Consider the following 22,912-nt stretch of genomic DNA (forward strand, 5'->3'; position numbering starts at 1 on the left):
TAAAGATCACAGGGCAGTTCACCTTTTGCATACACACCTTCTGTAACCTTTCTCTGTTGTCATGCTGACCAACATCTCTCATCAGGATGTATTCATTGATGTGACAGAAATGCTTCTCTAGATGGAAGCTGCAATTATTGTTATTACTATCATCCTGGCAGCTCTCTAATTGTGCTTATCTCCAGAATGTAGGTTATCAGGGCTGTGCTACTAGTATTCTGTCAGTTCATCAGATTGCGGTATCATTGACAACAGCCATGGTGAAGCTGTTGCTTGCAACACTTAAAAGTATTATTTGCTTCAGCCAAGAAGCTTTCAAGCTGCATTCCTAGAAATGTGGCCTTGAGATGAAATATTTCTCAGTGGTGGTGTTGGCCAACTTGGTGTCCTCCAGATGTTTTGGGCTGCAGTCTTCACCAGTCTAATGAGAGCACCAGACACTGAACCCAGACTTCCTGAAAATTATTTTTTCCCTAAGTGTTCCCTTATAATGAACAGCTGCTGAGGGAACTTGGTGCAGGCATATGGAGTTGCATGTGGGAACAGATTCAACAGGTCTGCCTATCTCAAGGCTGGGAAACCTGTGGGAGTTGTAGTACAGCAACATATGGGCAGAGGTTCCCCCATCCTTGGCCTAGCACACAAGATGGACTCCCTAGGACACACCCCAGAATCCTTTGCACTGCAGTCACTGCTACTTTACAGTGGTGCCCCGCAAGACGAACGCCTCGCAAGACGGAAAACCCGCTAGACGAAAGGGTTTTCCGTTTTGGAGGCGCTTCGCAAAACGAATTTCTCTATGGGCTTGCTTCGCAAGACGAAAATGTCTTGCGAGTTCCTGCGGGGGTTTTCCCCTCCCCCCCTTTTCCTAAGCCCTAAGCCGCTTATCAGCTGATCCGCTGATAAGCCGCTTATCAGCTGATCCGCTAAAAGCTGCTAAACCGCTAATAGCGCTAATCTTCTAAGCTGTCAATGGGCTTGCTTCGCAAGACGAAAAAACCCCTATACGAAGAGCCTCATGGAACGGATTAATTTCGTCTTGCGAGGCACCACTGTATATGAAAGGAATGTCAGTAAGCAATGGAGAAATGAGGTGGCTGAAACAGAATTATTGTAAATATGTGGATTAGCTTGCTTTTGCAGAGTCATGCAGTGGGTGGCCACATGTTTGAATTGCACTAGGTATGTCTGAAACTAAGAAATTGCCTGCTATTCCCATTTACTGTGTCAGTTGAAATCACCTTTAACACAGACGTGAGCTGTGGTCCTCCAAAGGTTGGTTGATGAACTCCTACAACTCCCATCATCCCTTACTAGTGGGGCCATGCTGTCTGGGGCACTTGGGAGTCCAACAGGAACATGTAGAGAGCCACAAGTTCCTCCTCCCTTTACCCTAATGCATATTTGATCAGTGATGTTATAGGAGCAAAGGAAGCTGCCTTCTGACTGGCAGTGGCTTTTTGGGGTTTCAGCCAGGGGACAGTCCCAACTCTACCTGGAGATGCCATTGGGGAATGAACTTGGGGCCTTCTGCATGCATGTGCTGTCAGGGCATGTTTGTGTGGCATTGCTGCATCCTGCACCTCTTTGGAGGAAGGCATCACCCCTTTGGGAATGTCCTAAGTAGCAGGAATGGGGACCTTAACTATTACCTCTAAGCGGCAGTTCTGCTGCTGATCTTTTAACTTCACAGCTCCAATGAAATATACTGGATGAGTTAAACACAAACTTTTCCCTTACACTCCTCAATCCATGTGGATGGAAGAAGAAAGAAACTGGACCCTAAAAATGAGCTTGGGGAGAGGTGCATTGTGACCATTGGGCACCTAAATCTTGCTACATCTCCTGCCATCCAGGCTGTGATAGACCTTAATTCCCAGGCTCCTTAAGGCTATATTTAAGAATATCTGTGAGTGTCTCCCTAACAGCAGGTGTTAAGCTTGTAGTTTCACCACTAGTTTAGCTAAACAGGCAGCAGATCTTTCTGTCATGCTGAATAACTGCTTTCTGGAGGGTTTGTTCTTGCGTAAGAGTATAGGATCTGATAGCCTAGGTAGCTGGTGATATAGAAGTTCCCATATCAACTATGTGTGGTAGGTTAGGTTGAGAGGCAGTGACTGGCCCAAGGTCACCTGGTGAGCTTCATGGAAGAGTAAGGATTTGAACCCTGGTTTCCCAGACTGGTACTCTCTCTCGCTCTCTCCATACTGATTTGGTCTTTTTTTTCTTCACAAATGTTTTCCATAAATTAGGAAGGGTATTTGCAAAAAACAGAGAGGAACTGATTAGGGGTGTGGTACTGAACTTGAAAACTATTTCTGCATGAGAAGGCACAGTGAACTTTTTAGATAAGAGGATAGGGCTATTCATGACTACAAGCCACAGTAGCTCTCTCCTAATAATATTTCTTACGTTTCAGTCCCACCCTTCCTCCCAAAGGAGCCCAGGGTGGCAAATGAAATTGTTAAAAAAGGACAATTAAATCAAAAACATATTTGAAATATTTAAGAAGATTAAAAACATCCACCTCTACAGGCGGTTGCGGGAAGCATAAGTTTGCTCAAGTTCTTTTTGTGGGCTTCCTTTTGGGGCTTCTGGTTGGCTGCTTTGAAAACAAGATGCGGTGCTGATCTGACAGGCTCTTCTTCCATTCCTAAGAGAAGGTATGGTAACAGCAAAGTAAGATAAACATCTGAAGCCCAAGACTAGGCAAAAATCTTTGGGAGGTGGCTCAGTGGTGACTTCATATACAATGGGCAATAAGTTCTTTTCTTGCCTAGTAACTACACCCCACCCTGTCCTGACTTTGTACAGCAAATTCAGCACTCTTGAGTGACCCTGAACAGATGCAGCCTCCCCTTTCTGCCAGGGATTGTCAGGTTCATTTCTTGAGCCCTTTTCTGAGGGTTCAGAAGTCTCACTGGCAAGACATTGGGGTTCCTTTCTGTGTCCTGCCCTGCCCTAGTGCATGAAACCTCCAAATAGGTTTGTGTTAGGAATAATCAACACAGTTCCTATAAAACACTTGGGCGTGCAAAATGCTTCTTGTATTCTCTTGGGAATCCTTCCAACAATCTTGTAGGCCAGTATTGTTATTCCCATGTTGCAGATTGAGACAGCCAAGGCTTGAGAGAGCATGGCTTGTGTTGGCCCATTTAATTAGCTCATCACAGAGATTTGAACAATATCTGTTTATTTAAAATATTTTTTATGTTGCCCTTTTAGCAGAGTTTCCAATGCAGTACACGCACACACAAAATCATATCACATAAAGTAGCATAACATGATAAGTTATAATTTTGTTGCTACTTTAAAAAGCCCATTTAATAAAAAGTGTCTGAGCATCATCTACAAGAAGTTTAAGCAAAAGTTCAGGACTAATGTAGTTCAGTGGCTGGCCATTCAGGGGCTGGCTCTTCACAAAAGAAACTCCTGCCCTCCCACCTCTCTTCTGGGAATCCAGTTCATTCATGTGTGCTGAGTTAGCATTCTGGGGCAAATGCCAGTGTTATTCTGTTGAATGCTTCCGAGTAATCTCCGGAAAGCAATGAACCTCTTTCTGAGCTCAGGCGGCAGTTTGGGCAAGTGTGGATGGCTGCTATGTTTGCACAGTAAAAGTCTAATTTTTCTCTATAGAGCTTGATGAGGTAGGCAGGGATCTACTATGCAATTTGAAGTAGATCAGTGAGGACCTCTGTCTCCCAGTTGCTTAGCAATTTTATTTATTATTTTTATATTCTACCTTAAAGGCTATAAGGCCTTCCAAGGTGGCTCACAATATCAGAATACATGAATAAAATCAATTGGAATGCCAAAATAATTCCCCCCTCTAAATTACACTTCTGACATGAAGAAAGGTCATGGGGTAGCTAGAGTAGATTTTTGAGTGGAAGGCCTGTGAGGTTAGTTCAAAAGCAAATCCCCAGGTTAAGAGTCCTTTAGTCCTAAGTTTGTACATTTTGCATCTGACTCAAGCTGGTGGGTCTCAGGCTTCCAAGCAGATTCCTGCAAGCCTAAAGTCTGCCCACTCCTACTTGCGTGTGTTGGAAGTTGCATTAGGAATAGGGGTCCACATATTTTGACAGACCTTGGTCACCAGCCGAAATCTGAGGTTCCCCCTCAGCTTTGGTGCCACTTGAAATCTGTTGCTGTCTCAGTACATATGAGGCCCTGGGTGATTACTTTCCCTATACTTGATCAAAAAAAGTTTGTATGGTCTTCTTCACAGCCTAGGACCCTCGTACCTATGGGACCGCCTCTCCTGGTATGCCCCACGGAGAGCCTCAAGGTCCATAAATAACAACACCCTAGTGGTCTCTGGCCCTAAGGAAGTTAGATTAGCCTCAACCAGAGCCAGGGCATTTTCAACTCTGGCTCCGGCCTGGTGGAACGCTCTGCCTCATGAGACCAGGGCCCTGCAGGATCTGATTTCTTTCCGCTGGGCCTGTAAGACAGAGTTGTTCCGCCTGGCCTTTGGCTTGGAGCCAATTTGATTCCCTCCCTCTCTTTTTTTTTTCTTTTCCTTCTCCTCCTGCGATGAGGCTACATTTTAATATTTTAATGTTCCATTATTTTAATGTTGTATTTTATTTTTGTTTTTAAGTTGTAATCATTCATCTTGTTTTTATTATTGCTTGTAAGCCGCTTTGAGCCCGGCCTTGGCTGGGGAGGGCGGGGTATAAATAAAAATAATAATAATAATAATAATAATAATAATAATAATAATTATTCCCTAGCAAACACCACTGGGGGACCTCTGTACTTTGAATTTTGCTTTTACCTGGCTTTATGATACTGCCACAGGATGCGTTGATGGCTAGTGGCTTAGATGGTTTATGATGGGGCTAGTCAAATTCAGGGAGGAGGAAGCTGTCAGTGGAGGCTATGAGGTACTTCTCTGCATGTCCCCTTCCAAGAGAAGTTTGGACACTGGGAAGAAGAGAATGGGTCTTTTCAATGGGCCTGCACCACTTGTGGAGCGCCCTCTCCAATAAAACGTGCCTAGCACCTATACAGTTGTCTTTTGGGGTCTAGGTGAAGGTGTTTTCATTCTCCCAGTCATCTGAGCATCTATAAAACAACCATGTTCTTGTTTTATAGCAGACTATTATAGATAGAACACTTTCAGTGTGCACTATAGTTTTAATGGATATGTTTGCTGTGCATTGTGTTTTGGTATTTTACTCTCTGTTGCTTTGAGACTTCCTTGGTCATGTGTCATGGCAAATAATGTAAATAAATATCTATGGAACCTCCAGCTTCAGATGCACTATGTGTCAGAAGGCCAGCTGCCAGGGAGCCAAGAATAGGAGCAGGCCTTTATGCCCTGCTTGTGGGCATCTGGCCAGCGACTGTGGGAAGCAGGGCACTGGACTTGATGGGCAGCATAGCCTTTTCTTCCCCCAACTTATGTCCTTAATATGTCTTTGCCCCTTGTGCCTAGGTGAAGAGGAGTGGCGGTGCCTGGGATGTGGGGACAGCATTGCAGCCGGCCAGCGACTCTACAGGACTGTTAATGAGGCATGGCACATTTCCTGTTTCCGGTAGGTGAACTCAACCCTGGAACCTTGCCTTTCTTGGGAGCCTGACCCTACTTTCTCAGCATGGGTGGGCTTGATTCCATGAAAGATTATGCCCATGATAAAGGTGTTTGGGTTGTATCCAGCTAAGCCATGCTTGAACTTCAATTAGTCAAAAAGTCCATTGACTTTAGGACAGAGGCCACAGTCACACCCTACATTTAAAGCACTATGATACCACTTTAAACAATAATGGCTTCCCCAAAGAATCCTGGCAACTGCTGTTAAGAGTGCTGAGAATTGTTAGGAGACCCCTGTCCGTCCATCCGTCCCCCACTGAGCTACAATTAAATCCTAGAGTGGTTTAACAATCCCTCTTCCCAGGAAACTCTGGGAATTGTAGTTCTGGGAGGGGAATGGGAATCTCTTAACAACTCTCAGCACCCTGAACAAACTATAGCTCCCAGAATGCTTTGGGAGAAGTCATAATTTTTTTAAGTGGTAACACGGTGCTTTAAAAGTATGGTGTGAATGAGTCCAGAGTCTGACTACCGTATTTTTCGCCCTATAGGACGCACCGTCCCATAAGGCGCACCTAGTTTTTTTGGGGGGAAATAAAGGGGAAAAAATTATTTTCCCCCCAGGCGCGGGGCTGGGGTGGGGGAGGCCCGAGCTTCCCCCGACCCCAGCCCCCAAACAGGCAGCTCTCTGCAAGCCGTGGGAGCCCAGCGCTGGCTCCCGCTGCTTGCGGAGAGGTCCGCGAAGCCTGGACGCGCTGATCTCAGCACGCGCAGGCTTCGGCATGCAGGCAACTCTCCGCAAGCAGCGGGAGCGCTCCCGCTGCTTGAGGAGAGGTCCGCGAAGCCTGGAGAGCGAGAGGGGTCGGTGCGCACCGACCCCTCTCGCTCTCCAGGCTTCAGCGAAAGCCTGCATTCGCCCCATAGGACGCACACACATTTCCCCTTCATTTTTGGAGGGGAAAAAGTGCGTCTTATAGGGCGAAAAATACGGTACATTCCCTTCATCTTTAAGGGGCTGCTAGACACTTTGTTCTTTTTGCTGCAACCTCTCTGGAAACTGTTACAGAAGTTTAGAAGCAGTAGATGACTTCTGGGTCCTGCCTACAGGAGAGTTTGGGTGGCCCGTCCTCCCTGTTTTCCCCTCTAGGAGAAAACATTTCTCTTTTTGAGTTTCCTTTAAGACCTGATCTGTGGATTTATGCATATTTATTCTGCTTCCCCTGTCCCATCTGCTTGCTTTTTTTTAAGTGTTTACTGTGATTTAATTATGTTATTAATTGAGTTTGTGCTTTTATCTTCTTTTTTGCTTTTTTGTATTTTTGCATCATTGTAAGCCACTTTGATTTAATAGAAAAGTGTGGTCAAAATATTAAAATATTAAAAATGAAACTAAATGCAGCTTGCTGACCACTCAGGTACGGACAGTGGGCTGACCAAACTGTTCCTTGCTGTTCTGGCAAAACCAGCAATAATTTGGTAGCTTGTTCTCCACCTTCTGCTCACCCTGGTGAATGCTGCTGTCACCCTCTGGGGAGCCCCACCTTCCTTTTCAGCTTGGAGCTGGGAAGAGGGTGGTGACAACAGTTTTATTGAGCTTTGGAAGTTGCAATGCTTCCCTGTTCTGCTCCAAGCTGGAAAGGACGATGGACCTTCTGAACACCAGAAATGTAAATTATTGGAGAAATTGAAACGCTACACATCTCTGAGAAGGTGAAAAAGCAAACTGTTGAATTCTCCTGAAATGCATTTGTGGTGCTACTGCTCTCACGACTTTCCAGCTACAGTGAGCAAAAATGGCTAATGTTGAAAGGAACTATATCTGTGTTTGCTTATGAGTCAGGCACTGGTATGCGCTTTCCCTCCCCCATCTGCTTTTGCCTTTTGCACCTCTAAGGTTTCCTATTGTGAGGGTGATGTTAAAGTGCCCTTGTGTAACTGTAAATTGGAAGGCTGAAAGCAGCCGTAGCCCCTTCTCCAGTTGGTGGGTGTGTAGTCGTCTTCACATGGGAGCCTGTGAGAGCAGAGATGTGATGAGCAGCCCAGATTGTGCTATGGGCTAAATAAATGATGGACTTGTGACCTATGTATCATACCACCCATAACTAGTTACTAAAGATATATATTTTCTTAATTACCAACATAAGCCTGGCAACACTGAAAAATTTCCAGCAGAGATGTAAGGATTATGAAGGAGAAGGTGCCTGCTTAATCTCTATTGATAGAGCTGGGTCTCTGACACTAAAGGCTTGATTTCTTCTTGCTGTTAAATGAGCCTTTCTAGCTTGGGACATGATCAGCAATGCTCCGGCAGATGATCTCAGTGATTAAGCTGGCATATAAGGGTACGTGATCCCTAACATTCAGGGAGTTGTACATTTATAATAGATTAACTTTATTTGCAACTGGTGGTGTGATGGATGCTAGGATCTCCAAACCCTTGGAGCTAAACAGGCTGGCTTGACTTCCTCCTCTTTGGGCCAGTGGTTGAAATGATATTTTCTGCAGTAATATTTATTTTACAAAGCACCTAGGTGCTGTATAATGATTGTGAAGGCAGAGCATAGTCCCTGTGGCTAATAGCCATTGGTAGTCTTATCCTCCATGAATTTGTCCAATCCTCTTTTAAAGACATCACTCCCTCCTACGAGAGCAGTTTTCATAGTTTTAACCATGCTTTGCGTGCAGAAGTTCTTTCTTTTATCTGTCCTGAATCTTACAACTTCATTGAATCCCCACAACTTCCAGTGTTGCAAGAGAGGGAGGAAAAAATGGCAGTCCTCCTTTCCAACTGTCTGGACTGCTTTGTCCTTTATGTGTAGCCGAAGGAGCCCTTGGGAGGGCTTTGCAGTTGCTGTAGCCGCTGCAGGGGACACTCCTCATGTCCTTTGAGTGGAAATGACTCAATTCCGCCTGTCCTTGACTTCCTTATGGTTGCATCGAGTTCTAACGCACTCTGCAAAAGAAGAAGACCTGGTTGTGTCGGGAAAAGAAAAATCCCTGCCAAGTACTCGAGCCCAGGGATCCGTGTGCCCTGCAGTTAGACAACATCCCACTGCCAGCTGCAATCTCTGCTTTCCTTTTTATTCTCTGAAAAGGACTCAGGGCACTTCACAGTTTGTGTTCAACAGTTGCAACAGAGAAAATGTTCCCCATCCCGGAAAGCAAAAGTACAACCCTTTTCTTTGCTTGGAGGAGAGTGGCGAATGGGTGGTTGTTTGTTTTAGCACATGGATTCCCCCTTTCCCTCCCTCCTTCTCTATGCTTCTTGCTTGCTTTGAACATTCCCGTGCCAAACTTTTAAGAGGCTGCTGCTGGCAGTGGAAAGCCTTTGGCAGCTAGTAGCTGCAAGTTCCGGCAACTCAAGTGGAGGCTGTTGACAGGCTTCCTGGAGCTGACTTCTTGGCCTGGCGCGGAATCACACTCATATGTTAGCTGCCCCTTCTGCCAGGCTTCTTAGCTCTGTTCCAGAGGGCTGCCCTGCACATTGTTTGTGCCACTTGGGGCCAGACCTCTGTGGTGTGTGAATCCGCCTACGGCAACCTTCCACATCCTGACAGCTTCCAGATGTTCAGGACTCCCAAGACCCATTGGCCCCAGCATCATACAGCCATGCTACCTGGGGGTGATCAGAACTGTAGTCCAAAACATCTGGAGGAGGGCACCAGGTTGGGGAAGGCTGGTCTGAGGATAAAGACAATTCTATGATTCTATGAATTTGGACCATGGTTTGTTGTCAGCAGGCAGACCATAGTTAACCTGCCAGGCAGGGTTCACACTCAACGCTGCAAGCTGTGGTTTACTTAACTGCGGCGTAACACTTTGTGCGGTATCTGTACAGAGCCTTGGAATGTAAGGCAGCAGAAGAAAACTTGCCTCTCCCCTCGTTCCCTCTTTGACTGCTTCTGGCTGCTACAGGGAGCTCCACCTGATGTGCCCCCGGGGAGAGATTGGAACTCCTGCAAGCTAATAATCTGTTGGGTGTGCCTCCTAGGAGCGGTTGCCAAGTGGCAGCGCCCCTGTGTCCCCATGAGCTGTGCTAACAAGCGAGCGCTCATGAGCCGCTTGCAGGTGGAGGAGCAGGAGAAGGTCTGTTTTGCTGAGGTGCTGAGAGCCAAACTCAGTGTGATTAGGCTGCAACTGAACTTCTGTGGTGTGAGATAGGTTGGGGGTGCATAAGGAGGAGAAGTTGTAACCCTGCCTGCTCTTAGTAGGATGCCATGCCCAGAACTAGTTCCTGATGGAAGGAAAAATAACTTTAGACTGAAAAAGCAGATTTGGGGAGGGGTCCACTCACTCTATTCTGCACTCTCTGTTTGGCAGCTGTCCCAAATCTCCTTGATTTGAGGTTTTTACGTGGAGGTTGAATGACCATCTGTCTGGGGTTCTTTAGCTGCAAATCCTGCATTGTAGGGTGTTGGACTAGATTGTCCTTGGGCAGGCTTCCTCAAACTCAGCCCTCCAGATGTTTTGAAACTACAATTCCCATCATCCCTGACCACTGGTACTGCTAGCTAGGAATCATGGGAGTTGTAGGCCAAAAACATCTGGAGGGCTGAGTTTGAGGAAGCCTGCCCTTGGGGGTGCCTTCAAACTCCACAATGTGATGATTCTATCTGGCACCCTCAGGATATTTCTGACTCCCAATGCCCACCCACCTTGGCAATCACAGGTCAGGTTAGGTCTGATGGGAGCTGTAGTCCAACACATCTGGAGGGCACCAGCTTGGGTAAGGCTGAAGCTGAGATACAGCAAACTGGGTCGCTCTGCCTTACAATCTTTTCTCTGCCTTTGTCTTCTGGGGCAGGTGGGCCCTGTCGGCTTGACACCCTTTCAAGATAAGCCCCGGGTGTCCCACGTGAGATGCTTCCTGCCTGTGTTGGGATGTGATTTATTTTTTTTTAATAATGGGGTAATTGCTCATAATCGCTCACTTCAAAAGCTGAACTTCCTGGTGCGTGCATTCTTCTCTTTAACAATGCAAGCGGGTGCAGAGCTCCTGGCTGCCGCCAGCTTGGCCTCTGGGGTGATCTTATTTACGGTTTTAACCTGTGGTGCTCTGGAGGGCTTGGCTCTTGTTGCACTTCCCTGATAGTCTGCTGTCGGTTTCCTGACCAGCTCTGCCCCTGCCATGAGTGTGTGTGAAGACCTGCTATTATTATTATTATTATTATTATTATTATTATTATTACTATTAGGGGGTGGCATTGTTGCCTGCCATGTCTGCCGCTTTGGGTAGGACTGGTCAAGCTAGCTTGTGGGGCGCCAGTCCACTGGTTTATTCTGCTGTTCCCTTCACAGTTGTTCTCGCCACAACAGTCAAATCTATCGTCTTTGCCATGAATATAGCAGGGGTGTGTGTGTCTGGCAGCAGTGGGGTGAACGCTGACTTCAAAAATGTCTCCTGCCTGGAAAAAAATCTCTGCTTCTGCCTCCCTTTCCTGTCAAATAGCCCCTGCCTCAGTTTAATGGGTCACGCATCCATGCTCCATAGGAATTTAATTATTCCTATGCTCTTTCGCTGATCATTGTTTCTGTTTCTTTTAAAAGGATTTGTCTTTTTGCACATACCCCTTCCCTTAACAACCCTGGGCATTGCATTTTACCCCTCAAAGAGCTACAGATCCCAGCACCCTTAAACTATTTTAATGTGAATGTTTATATTGGTTTTTGAATTATCGTTATATATTACGTAAACTGCTTGGAGATTTCTTTCTTTTTTATTAGTGAGTGCTATTAAATATATATAAATAAATAATGTTGATACCCCCCCCCATCCTCTCCAGACACACGCAAAAGAATTTGTACGTACAGAAGCTTTTCTCTTGTGAGAGAAGGGTAGGGTTCAGTCTAGCCTGTTCCTTGGGCAACAGCTAATGTGTCACCAAAGGAACTGCAAGGAATGTGCCTGGGGTCTCTCTTCTCCTGAGGCATCTGGAGGTGGTCTTTGCATTTTTCGGCTCTTCGCAACACAATGGCAATAGCTTAGGGGCACATTCCGGACTGCCCTTGGCTCCCCATCCTTAGCTGCTTGGCTAGCTGTGCATTCAAGTGCAGGAACTGCCTCAGCTAGTATAATCACCAAACCTTGGGGCAGGAATTGAGGGGGAAAGGCCTTGCTAGTGTTTCCAGCTTCTTAAACCAAAGGTGCAGGATCTCTACCGTGCTGGAGTTCTGTGCTGTCAAATAGTGTTGTCCCTCCCTGAAATGAGCTGCAATGAGTTTGCTGGAAGGGCCATAGCTCAGTGGTAGACCATGCAGAAAGTCCCAGATTCAATCCCCAAGATTGAGAGAACTCTATCTTGAAACCCTGGAGAGCCACTGCCGGTCAGAGCTAGATGGACCAAGGTTCTGTCTCCATGTAAGGCAACTTTCTATGTTCACTAAGCTCACAGGGCTGCAGGCTGAAGCCATGCTTAACCAAGGAATCACAGCGACAATGAACAGGTTCCCCAGGAGAAGAACCACTGTTTCCGTGTACATTTTTCTTGCTTCTTTTAATATGTTTTGGCTGTGTAAACACCATACATTTAAAGCACACTTAAAACGCATTCCCCTCCCAGCAAAAAAAATAAATCACGGGAGCTGTAGTTTATTGCTAACACAACTGCAATTTGCAACACCCTTAACAAACTACAATTCCCAGGATTCTTGGGGAGGGGGGTGCTTTTAAAGTATGCACAACTCCCTTTAGGGCTTCATCCCTGTGAGAGAAACACAACCTAAAGGGAGTTGTGCAGATAATGCAGAACAAATGGGAAGCAAATGTATGCCAGCTTTGCACTCATCCAGTCATGAGAAAAGAGCCTGAGAGCAGAAATGTAAGACCCTATGCAAGACCCAATGATTTAAAAGTGAGTTTATTTAACTGATGATAATCTGAGCACCTTATGAAGCAACGATAAGTGTTTGGAGGCAAAGGGACCTTGAAATGACACCTGTAGAAGCTTCTTAGCTTTACGTTGGTAAAGCTTAATCTTTCTGGAAGTGGCTCAGAAATGTTAGAAGATCTATAAGCAGTGTACTAATCAATGTCTAAACAACGAAGAGCTTATGGCACCTAAAAAAAGGCAAAGTAGTACATGTTGAATCACACTAAATTGATTATTTGTTCTTTATTAGGCAATGAAGTGTTATCTTCCTTGCTTCCTGCTGTGTGTGCAAATTTGTGTATGGAAGCTGCTTTGCAGGTCTCCCTTCAAAAGCAGATCAAGTTTTATGATAAATATATTTCCTGTTTATAGAGAATCTCATGAAGCCAACACTCCAAATGGAATCTCTTAGCAGGGCTTTTAGCTGTCTTCGTTTCTTATAGTTTTCACGCTGGGCTCTTGCAAGTTGGCCTCTCATGCAGAAGTGCTGTTTGCTGTTAATCACACGGCAGGACATCATAAATTTAGATTTGAGGATTACCTATATGGATCTTTTTAGATCAAGTGGGGGCAAATTTCAGTTCATGAAATCAAACACTGGGGCAAATACTCTGTGTTGTTCTTTCTTTGTCCTGCCTACTCCCCCCACCCCAAAAAAGTTGAGGATGTGAAGCCAATAAGGGACTTGCCAATTATTCCGTGGCAGTTTTTGTTCATGGTATGGAACTAATAATCCAAAAGGGGCTGGGATATGAGGAGGGCATGGAAAAGAGGAGTGCATTCCTAGACGCAAACTCACTGCATTGTTTCTGTTTCCAGTGGAGCTCTGTGCAAATGGTCAGGAGGAAAGACTACCTCTTCCTGAAACAGATGGACTGTGTCAGGATTTATGACCCTGGTGTCACTGACTCTGCACTTTACAGCCGGCTTAAAAGCCCAGCTAAGTGGAAGATCCTGGCAATTTACGGAGGTTATTTTTCCATAAATGTGGCTGGCTGTCGTGTGTGCGCACACACACATGCCTTGCAATTCAACTCCATTTCTTAGGAAACTTTAGCCACAGGTGTCAACCCAGCACCTAATGTGCTTCTGTTCTCTGCCGCCAAGCCTACCCTTATCCTGAAAGGAAACCTCTTAAAAAATCTGCAGCATCTGGATTTCAACTTCATAGCCCTAATGTGTCAACAGACTCTGCAGCAGCAGGCTTTGGGTGCCAGAGTGCAGCAGGCAGAAGCAACCCCAGCAGAAAGTTCTTCTGTGCAGGCTCCACTGAAATGAATGAAAACAATGGCAACGATGATTTCAGGGGGGGGCTTGCACAGGAGAAATTCCTGGTACATCATAGCCCGTGTCACCTCGAGATACTGTTTGGCTTTTCCATCTTGGGCACCCAAATGTTGCCTTGTCAAATATGAAAAGCAATGGGGTTAAACTAGAACTCATTGTCCTTTACAGTGTTACCTCGGGTTACATACGCTTCAGATTACAGACTCCGCTAACCCAGAAATATTACCTCAGGTTTAGAACTTTGCTTCAGGATGAGTACAGAAATTGTGCTCAGGCGGCGCAGCGGCAGCAGGAGGCCCCATTAGCTAAAGTGGTGCTTCAGGTTAAGAACAGTTTCAGGTTAAGTACAGACCTCCGGAACGAATTAAGTACTTAACCCGAGGTACCACTGTATATTCAACAAGGCAACATTTTCTGGGGAATAACATAATGTAATGCACAACGGGTCAGAGCACTGGGGAACATACATAATCCTTTGTAAATCACTTAAATAATTTTAAATCAAGGAAGCAGTATACAGATTTAGTTTTTATAAAACACACATTTAGATTTTTCTGCCTTGCCCTGTCCCAAGGACTTGAGGGATGTTGCAATGTATCTCTTTTATCCTTGCATCCTGTCTGAGGCAGGTTGCAAGACTGAGAGCTGTCAGCTTGCCCAAGGCCATTCTGTGGGCTTCATGGCATTTGAGCCTGGGGCTCCCTTGTTGAAGCACCATCAGAAGAGAAATGTTCACAGGCATGGGTGGTGACATAACTGCATTCACAACTAGATATGCTTTCCCAGTTGCCTTTCCTTTTTGGCTAACGAAGAAGAATGCTTGAACTTGAAGGTTTGTACGATTTTTAAAAAAGAAAAAAACCTGGCATAGCACTAGCCTTGGTTAGTTCTCTCCCTCTGTTCCCTGGAAACTTTGCAAGACGAGGCAGCTTTGAGAAGCATACCTGATTGATCTTTCTCTCCCTCCCAGCGCTAAAATCTGTGTAAGGGGATTGAGCTATGGTTTGCTAGGGAACGACAGGAGGACATTCAAGCCCCGATTGTGGGCTTCCCAGACGTCACCAGCGGGTGAATGTGGGAAGCAGGGTCCTTGAGATCCAGTGTGGTGCTGTGGTTAGTGTTGGACTAGGACCCGGAAGATCAGGGTTCAAACTTCCATGCAGTCATGTGAAGCTCACTGTGTGACGCTGGGCCAGTCACTAATGCAAATCCTAACCTATCTCACAGTGTAGAATCGTAGAGCTGGAAGGGATCATGATGATCATCTAGTCCAGTCCCCTGCAGTGCCGGGAACCTTTACCCAACGTGCAGCTTGAACCCACAACCCTGTGGGTCCCCAAGCATAAATGTCCAAAAGTTCAGCAGAAATCCTCCATTGTTATCACCTGGGATCGGACGTTCAGATAAGGAGGGGAAATATACAGAACCTGTTTCCCTGCTCCTCCAACCCCATGATTCATAACCTTTTCCAGAAGATAACTATGGTGGATGGTATCAGAGAGGTCAAGGAGTGTTAATGCCTCTGGTCTTCCAGCAAAGGGCAACCGAGGCAGCTCCTGCGCCCAAACCAAGCCTAAATCTCCACTTGAAATGGATCCAGGAAATCATAAAGTGTTGGCAACCACTCCCAGAGCTCCTGGCCTGGGAAGGAAATTTTATCTGCTAAGTGATAACTGTTCACCTCTTCTGTGTCTGAGGCAGATCTCCTTAGGAGCAGGCATGTCACAGCTGGGACCCCACCCCCACCACACACTTTCCCAGACGGGCATTTTAACATCTCTGAAGCTCAGCTGGCTCCTGCTACATGCAATAAATCAAAAGGGACAAGGCTGGCACTTGTTGGTCAGCATCCTGTCCACCTCCTCAAGCCATAAGAAGTGAAAGTCGTAGCATCAAAGTTGAGGCAGGTGGTGTCCGGACACCTCCTTTGGCTGCTCTGCATTAGCCATGGTATTCAGTGGCAAAAGTGATTGGTCACATCCACACCAACCATTCAGTGCTCATGTGAGGCATGTGGGTCCTCCCCACCAAGAATCCTGGGAGCTGCCGTTTGCCCCCACACTGAGCTGCACCCTTAACAAACTACAACTCCCAGGATTCTTGTGGGGAAACCATATGCTTTAAATATATGGTGTAGGTGTGTCTTGCAAGCCTCTGTCAAACCTTTTGTTTGTTTTTTTTAAATAATATTTATTAAAGATTTTCAAATATAACAGAAAAAGAAAAACATCCAAATTTAAAACCTAATTTTCATTGGCATCCTTCCAGGACTTCCCCTCCCCTCCCCCTCTTGTATTCCAATTCTTTCAAATAGATTCAACAAATTCTTACCCCAAATTTTAAAATTATTTATCATTGACCCAATTTAAAAAATATTTTCCCATCCCCTAAAATCGACCTGTTCCCTTCCACGAGTTCCCCTCTTTAATATGCAATACAGATTAAAATAAACAGAAAAATAGAAAAAAGAATAAAATGTAATTTAACACCCTTTGGATTCCAAATTTCCCTCCCCCCTTTCCCGGTTGCGTTCCCAATGTCCGTCAATATCTACTGTCATCCTGGAGCTCCCACATCTAAACCACAGTCCTTCACCAGTCCGCTTTGCCGTCTTTTTATTAGTCTTTGCCGTCTTTTGGTCATCTTTGATTTCACATGTCCAATCTTGGAAGGAGTCTATCTTCCAACTTTGTCCAGTTCTTGTTATTCTTGTTGTTCTTGTTGTTCTCTCTCCTCCTCTTTTTTTCCCCCTGCTCTCCTGCACAAATGTTCTAATTCCAAAAAGCTTCTAATTCCTCTGCAGAGGCTTTGTTATTCAGGAACAAAACATTACGTCAAGTCCCTTCCATTCTTCAATAGATAAATCTATTGTCTCCTTTAGTGTGTAGACCTCTGTAGACAAAATAGTGTTCCATTTCTGCAGTTTCCCAGGAGATAAAAAGTCCTATTCAAATTTGATGCCAACAATACTTGTAGTGTCCCACAGCTCCTCTAGAGGGATTATAGTAGCTCAGTTTCCTTCCCGATCACACCCAACAGTCAAAGTAATTTATTATTCCTTGTTTTAAACAATTTATATCCAATTTGTAACAAATGTGACCAGCAAAGTCCTCGTAACAAAGTTCTCTTTTTGTTCTTCCGCTTTGACAGCTCCTTTGACAGCTGTCAAAACCTCTATTTCTCCTCTCCCGGCGCTCTTACGGATCGCTCCCGGGGTTTCCGGGGGGGGTTGCCTTTTAATTCACATTCCACTTTTCTCCTCCAGCCCAGTCTTATAATTTTCCATTGCGAAGTTAATAATTTTATCAAAAAAAGGTTGCACTCGATCTTAGTTGTCAAATCCTTTGCTTTAGCTCCTCTACGACAGGGGGGAGGCTGACTTCCTTTTTGCACCTCCCCCGCTCGCTCCGAATTTAAAAAGAATTTTTCCCCTTTTTTAATCCAAGTTCCAATTACTCACGGGTTATTCTTTTAAAGTCCAAATTTTCAATGGAAGAAGTCAGCGCTCTCCGTCGAATGGCATGCGGCTTCGCTCGGCAGGGGAAGCGGAGGACTCACAGCACCCCCCCCCCCGTCACCCGCTCCGCAGCCTTTAAAAAGGCTCCTTCGCGGGTCGGGGGGGACGCAAACGGTGCCTGCCGAGTCACCATGCCCATGGGTTTCAGCGCCCATGGTTTTTGAGGGTCCCCGCGTCGCCGGCGCGGTAGAACCCAGCCCCTGCCGAGCAGGCTCCCTCCGGAACTTGGAGGGAGTCCGCCATTCGGCGATGGCGCCAACCCGGAAGCTATGCCTCTGTCAAACCTTTTGGAGCATGCTACTGAGGGATGTGGGTGGCACTATGGGTTAAACCACAGAGCAGTTTGAATCCCCGTGACGGGGTGAGCTCCCGTTGTTCGGTCCCAGCTCCTGCCAACCTAGCAGTTCGAAAGCATGAAGTGCAAGTAGATAAATAGGTACCACTCCGGCGGGAAGGTAAACGGCTTTTCCGTGCGCTGCTCTGGTTCGCCAGAAGCGGCTTAGTCATACTGGCCACAGGACCCGGAAGCTGTACGCCAGGTCCCTCGGCCAATAAAGCAAGATGAGCACCGCAACCCCAGAGTCGTCCACGACTGGACCTAATGGTCAGGGGTCCCTTTACCCCTTTACCTTTACCTTTACTGAGGGTTATGTCCCGTTTCCTTGGCTGGGAAAGGTGAAGATGGTGTTGAGGAGCCACCATCGCCACCACAGAGTCAACTTGACAGTGAGCTCTCATTACTGGCTCGATCCTGCAACTTGTGGTGGGTTGTGGATCCTGCTGTGGTGGGTTGATTGTTTTTTGCGGAGGAGGGAGGTTTGTGCCTTGCAGGTCCGTAGATTCCACCTTTTGTAAATGAGTCCTTGTTATCCCCTGCTAATCATGTTAACTATCCACCTCACTCCTGAAAAGAGGAGCTCCTCCTCCTGTTCCCTCCACCCTCTACCCTTGGGCTAGAACTGGAGGAGGAGGAGGAGGAGGAAGCATGACAACAACTGCTCTAGCCTTGGGCGGGCACAAGGCTAATGACACTGCTCTCCCTTGAGGGGCTCCCAGTTGAAACAGCCTCCTCCTAAGGCTGCTGCTCCCCTTGCGACCATGAGAGCCAGGGGAATCCCAGCGGAGAGCAACCCGCCCAGGACCTGGCACTCCCCTGTGCTAGCAGCAGCAGCGAGGCACCCGAATCGGCAGGAGGCAAAGTGAACCCTTTTCCATGGCTGTCTTGGCTGCATGGTAGAAGCCGTCAAACAGGTTTGCATCTGAGCTGGTCTAGCCAGCACTCCGGAGATGGGAAGCTACTTGTCTGCTCCACCTTCCTTCCTTCCAAAGGAGCCCTTTCGGTAAGCCATGCTCAGTATGTGGGCGGTGGGGGGCAGCTTCCTTTCCACCACTCCTCGCCCCACTCCTAGGCTGTTAGGTGTGTTTCTACCCAGTAACCTACCTGCCTGGTAGAAATCTTTCAAGTAGGAGGGCACAGTCTGTATGCTTTCTTACCCGCTTAAGGTGGGGTGAGACGTGATAGGTTGCTAGCAGTGTTTGCAGGTTCATTTGGGTGGGTGGGTGTGTTGTGTTTCAACCTACAGCACCTGAAGCCTCACGTCTTGTTTGCTGGTGTGGTGTGTTAAATGATGGCAGGAGTTGTCTAACAGAGACCTTGTGGCCATAAAGTTCGCTGGGTGACTTGGGGCCAGTTTAACTCAGAGACTGTAGGAGGGATTCAAGCTGGTGCCGTACCTATCGGATTTCAGATGCGTGGATGAGCTGAGTACTGTATAGCTTTTGAGCCGGGTTTCCATAAACCTCTTTCGTTTCCAAAGCAGCCCCCTCGCCTCCTGGATTATTGCTTGTTTTAAGCCTGTCTTTCAAGTGAGCACCAGGCGCCAAGCCCTTAACTCCCACCTTGAGGGGTTTGTTCTCCTCCAGGAAGCGAGTGAAACTTGTGGCTAGTGGTGAGGCGGGTAAATTGTGTTGGAATCTCATTAAAAAAATAGGGTGCCACAAGGCAGACATGCAAATGATTAGGAAGAACTTGGGGAATCTGCTTTTAGGACTTGATCCCTCCCTGTGAAGTGTGTGTGTGTGTGTTACTTTATTTGTTTCATTTTATTCACCTAACAATTTAAATGCCGCCTGATTTGTAAACAGAACCCCTAAGCAGTTTGCAAAAAAAGCAAACAAATAAAACAAACATTAAAATGGTCAACGGAAAGCAAAGTTAAAAATAGGTATTTTGAAATTTTCAAAATATAATTAAAGCAAATAGTCAAGATACTGACATGTCTGGATGGGTTTGCTGAATGAAAACGTTTTAAGCAGGCACCTAAAGGAATGCACCCGCCTGATGTCAGTAGACAGTGAGTTCTAATGGATCCATTTCTTACAGACCTGGAACAAATACTATGGAGCACCTGCAGCAGTGCCAGTTCTGCAGGTCAGAGCAGTCAGGTGGGCATTAGTTTCTCACGCGTGCCCTTACACAGTTAGCATAAAAGTTATCCAGTGTCTGTTAGAATATGCCTCCCATTCCCCTTGTGTGCCTGCTCATCTCCTCCCCCCACTTTAATTGCAGCTGCTTCAGGAATGTGCTTCTGACACAGGACAGACTCAGAAGCATTTATTCCATCACAGGCAAACGGCCCCCGGTTCCATCTGCATGTAGAAGTGGGAAAGATTCCTGCCTGAAATCCTGGAGAGCTGCTGCCAGTCAGTGTGGACAGTACTGAGCTAGATGGTTCAATGGTCTGACTTGGGATAAGGCAACTTCCTATGACTTTGTAATCTGCAAGAGAGCAAGTACTTAGATTTTTTTTTTTTAACCAACATTAGCCATGGGCTTCTTGAGTGAGGGTGTGGACTTAGGCAAGCTATCATTTCTGAGCCACTCCTCATTCCCATCTGAAATAGGGTCTGCCTTAACATGGTGACTGTCATGATTGTGGAAATACTCACACGGTGTGCTCTGAACGCTTAGGAACAGCCCCATAAAAATAATCCTGCCCAGTCAGTTGAGCATGAGACTCTTACAGGGTTGTGGGTTCGAGCCTTACATTGGGCAAAGGATTCCTGCATTGCAGGGGGTTGGAATAGATGACCCTTGGGATCCCTTCCAGCTCTGTCATTCTATGCAGCGCATAGCTGTGTGTGAAGCTAAAGCACTTGTTATTTCTGAGCCGGAATTTCACTCACATTCTGAAGCAGCCTTGGGAATGTGCACTGGGCTTCTGCAGGCCTGGGCGGACTTCTGTGAATTTGCCCTGCCTGGATTTGTTTACCGTGACGTCGCAAGGGACGGGTTTTCTTAACGCGCCTCAGCCCCTCACCTTTCCCCCAGAATTGTGTTGCAGCAGCAGCAGCAGCAGCAGCCCCTTTCAACTTTCCTCAGCTTCCTAGAATTTGTAACGTGCAACCTCTGTAGATAAAGCAGCACAGAAGGGTAACCAGCTTTGGCAAAGCAGATTGCAATGTCTAGAATTTCGCTCAGTGGACAAGAGCTGCTCTGGAACTCCTCCTTTGGTTTCCGGTGTCCTGAGCAACCTTCCCCAACCTGGTGCCCTCCAGGTGTTTCGGGCTACAGTTCCCATCAGCTTAAGCCAGTACAACCGTATTATGGTGGGGCTGATGGGAGTTGTAGTATGAGCCATCTGAATGGCACTTAGGATGGGCAAAGGCTGAGCAGCCAGACCTGAACTACAACCCCCAGGGTGCTCTGCAGCCAAGAGGATTCCTAATACTGTGACAACCAGGGGTACCAGCATCAGTTTGGAGGAGAACTTGAAGCAGCTTCAGGAGGCTGCTCGGCACCCAGAGCTAGAGCAAGCACCAGCAGGCATAGTGGCCCTGTTGGAGCCCACAAGTGGTAGGGAGAGCCCTGAACGACAGGGCTAGCCAAAACTCTCTCTCTCCAGATAGAAATTCAATGCACATACTGGAAAAAGCACCTGTTCAGCCTGGCTAACTGGGGTTGGTGGAAGTAGTTGTCCCACATGACCTTGCTGACTGGGGCTAGTGGCGGGAGTTGTGCAAAACATCTGGAGGGCACCAGGTTGGGGGTGGCTGACCCAGACCTCTAGGACCAGCTTGTCAGCTGCTTTCCCCACTTCTAAAGAAAGGGAGGAGGGTGGGGTGGAGGGATGAGCAGAGTTTATGGTTGCCCGGTCATTGCAGGAAGCGTGTTCCTACTTGGAATGTGACTGATGGCATGTGCGTCACCCCAAACAAGACCTTGCCCAGAGGTCCAGCATCTGAACCTGTAGCTAAATCTTGGAATTTCTGCCGGGGTTGGCTGCATGCTGACGAGCAAGTATTTTGGACAAACCATCCAGGCCAGTAGGAATCTTAACTACTTGCTTTCTTTTTCCCCAAGTCTTGCTGTTGTTTTATTTGGTGCAGTGCCAAGAGTGGAGCACCTTGCCTCTCCCAGAGTGACAGGCACAAAGGCTATCCTCAGCTATTTAACAATTCCAAATCCTTTTTGCCGCTGTACAGATAGGCAGCTCCTTGCTCATTGGTCCCACTTGCCAGGTCAATCTTATCAACTTAAGTTACAGGCTAGAAGCTGAAGGAGAGGCAAGATTTGATGCTTCCAGGCACGCAGCTGCATGCTGGAGAGGCGGCGTTTCTGTAGTAGGGTTAGCTCGCTTATCTGGGTAAAAGTTGGGCAGGGCCCACTGGCTTATGTATAAAAACACCTTAGTAATTAGGCGCTGTGGGTTAAAGCCTCAGCACCTAGGGCTTGCCGATCGAAAGGTCGGCGGTTCGAATCCCTGCGGCGGGGTGCGCTCCCGCTGCTCGGTCCCAGCGCCTGCCAACCTAGCAGTTCGAAAGCACCTCCGGGTGCAAGTAGATAAATAGGAACCGCTTACCAGTGGGAAGGTAAACGGCGTTTCCGTGTGCGGCTCTGGCTCGCCAGAGCAGCGATGTCACGCTGGCCACGTGACCCGGAAGTGTCTCCGGACAGCGCTGGCCCCTGGCCTCTTAAGTGAGATGGGCGCACAACCCCAGAGTCTGTCAAGACTGGCCCGTACGGGCAGGGGTACCTGTACTTTTACCTTAAGCACTCCCTTCCTTATTCAGCCTAGGGGAGGCTGCTTTAAGACCGTAAGCAGCGGCCTGGGAGAATCTGGCCAAAGGAAGACCATATAGCCTAGCATCTTCTTCTCAAAGGGACTAAACACCCCAAAGAACCTAGGAATCTAGATAGATGCCTCTGGCCCTGGAGGTTCCATAAGAAGAGTGTTGGATCAGGCCAAAGGGTGCCCCTCTGTCCGCACAGCAGCCACCCAGATGCCACAGTGGGAAGCCTCCAAACAGGACCTGAGTACAGCAGCAAGTTCCTCTCCTGTAGCTTCCAGCAACTAGTATTCAGAGACATACTGCCTCCAGCAGTGAACATCGCATATAACCATTGTGGCTGCTGGCTATAGGCATCCTTCTTCATGAAATTTGTCTAGCCCTCTTTTAAAGCCATCTCAGTGGGTGTCCATTTCTACGTCTTGCCGAGAGTAAATTCCAGAGGTGTGAAAATTGCTTTCTTTTCGTATATGCTAAGCAGTGTTCAACAGCCCAGTCATCATTTGGGATCCCTTCTCCTTGTACCACCAGAAAATGAAACACAGTTTGAAGCAATTGTCCTGAAACAGATGGGCAAAGGAAGCTTGCTCTCTCCTGTGAGAAGGACTTGGAGGGTTTTCAAGAGAGTAG

At 47.0% G+C, this 22,912-nt stretch overlaps 1 protein-coding gene across 4 annotated transcripts in view; it reads left to right on the plus strand.

Moving 5' to 3' along the window:
• LIMK2 (LIM domain kinase 2) overlaps nt 1–22,912 on the plus strand; it is a 50,426-nt gene that overhangs the window by 1,746 nt on the left and 25,768 nt on the right. For 2 of the 4 annotated variants that reach the window (XM_079956736.1, XM_079956738.1), the window contains exon 2: nt 5,444–5,543. The exons of 1 other annotated variant lie outside the window; for it this stretch is intronic. In XM_079956736.1, the coding sequence (XP_079812862.1) occupies nt 5,444–5,543 (100 nt within the window). Of the gene's footprint in view, nt 1–5,443; nt 5,544–18,183; nt 18,553–22,912 lie in introns of those variants that run through there. One more of the 4 variants, XM_079956737.1, reaches the window with a different exon arrangement.

The sequence above is a fragment of the Podarcis cretensis genome, assembly GCF_951804945.1.
Source record: "Podarcis cretensis genome assembly, chromosome: 16".
Taxonomy (NCBI): Eukaryota; Metazoa; Chordata; class Lepidosauria; order Squamata; family Lacertidae; genus Podarcis; species Podarcis cretensis.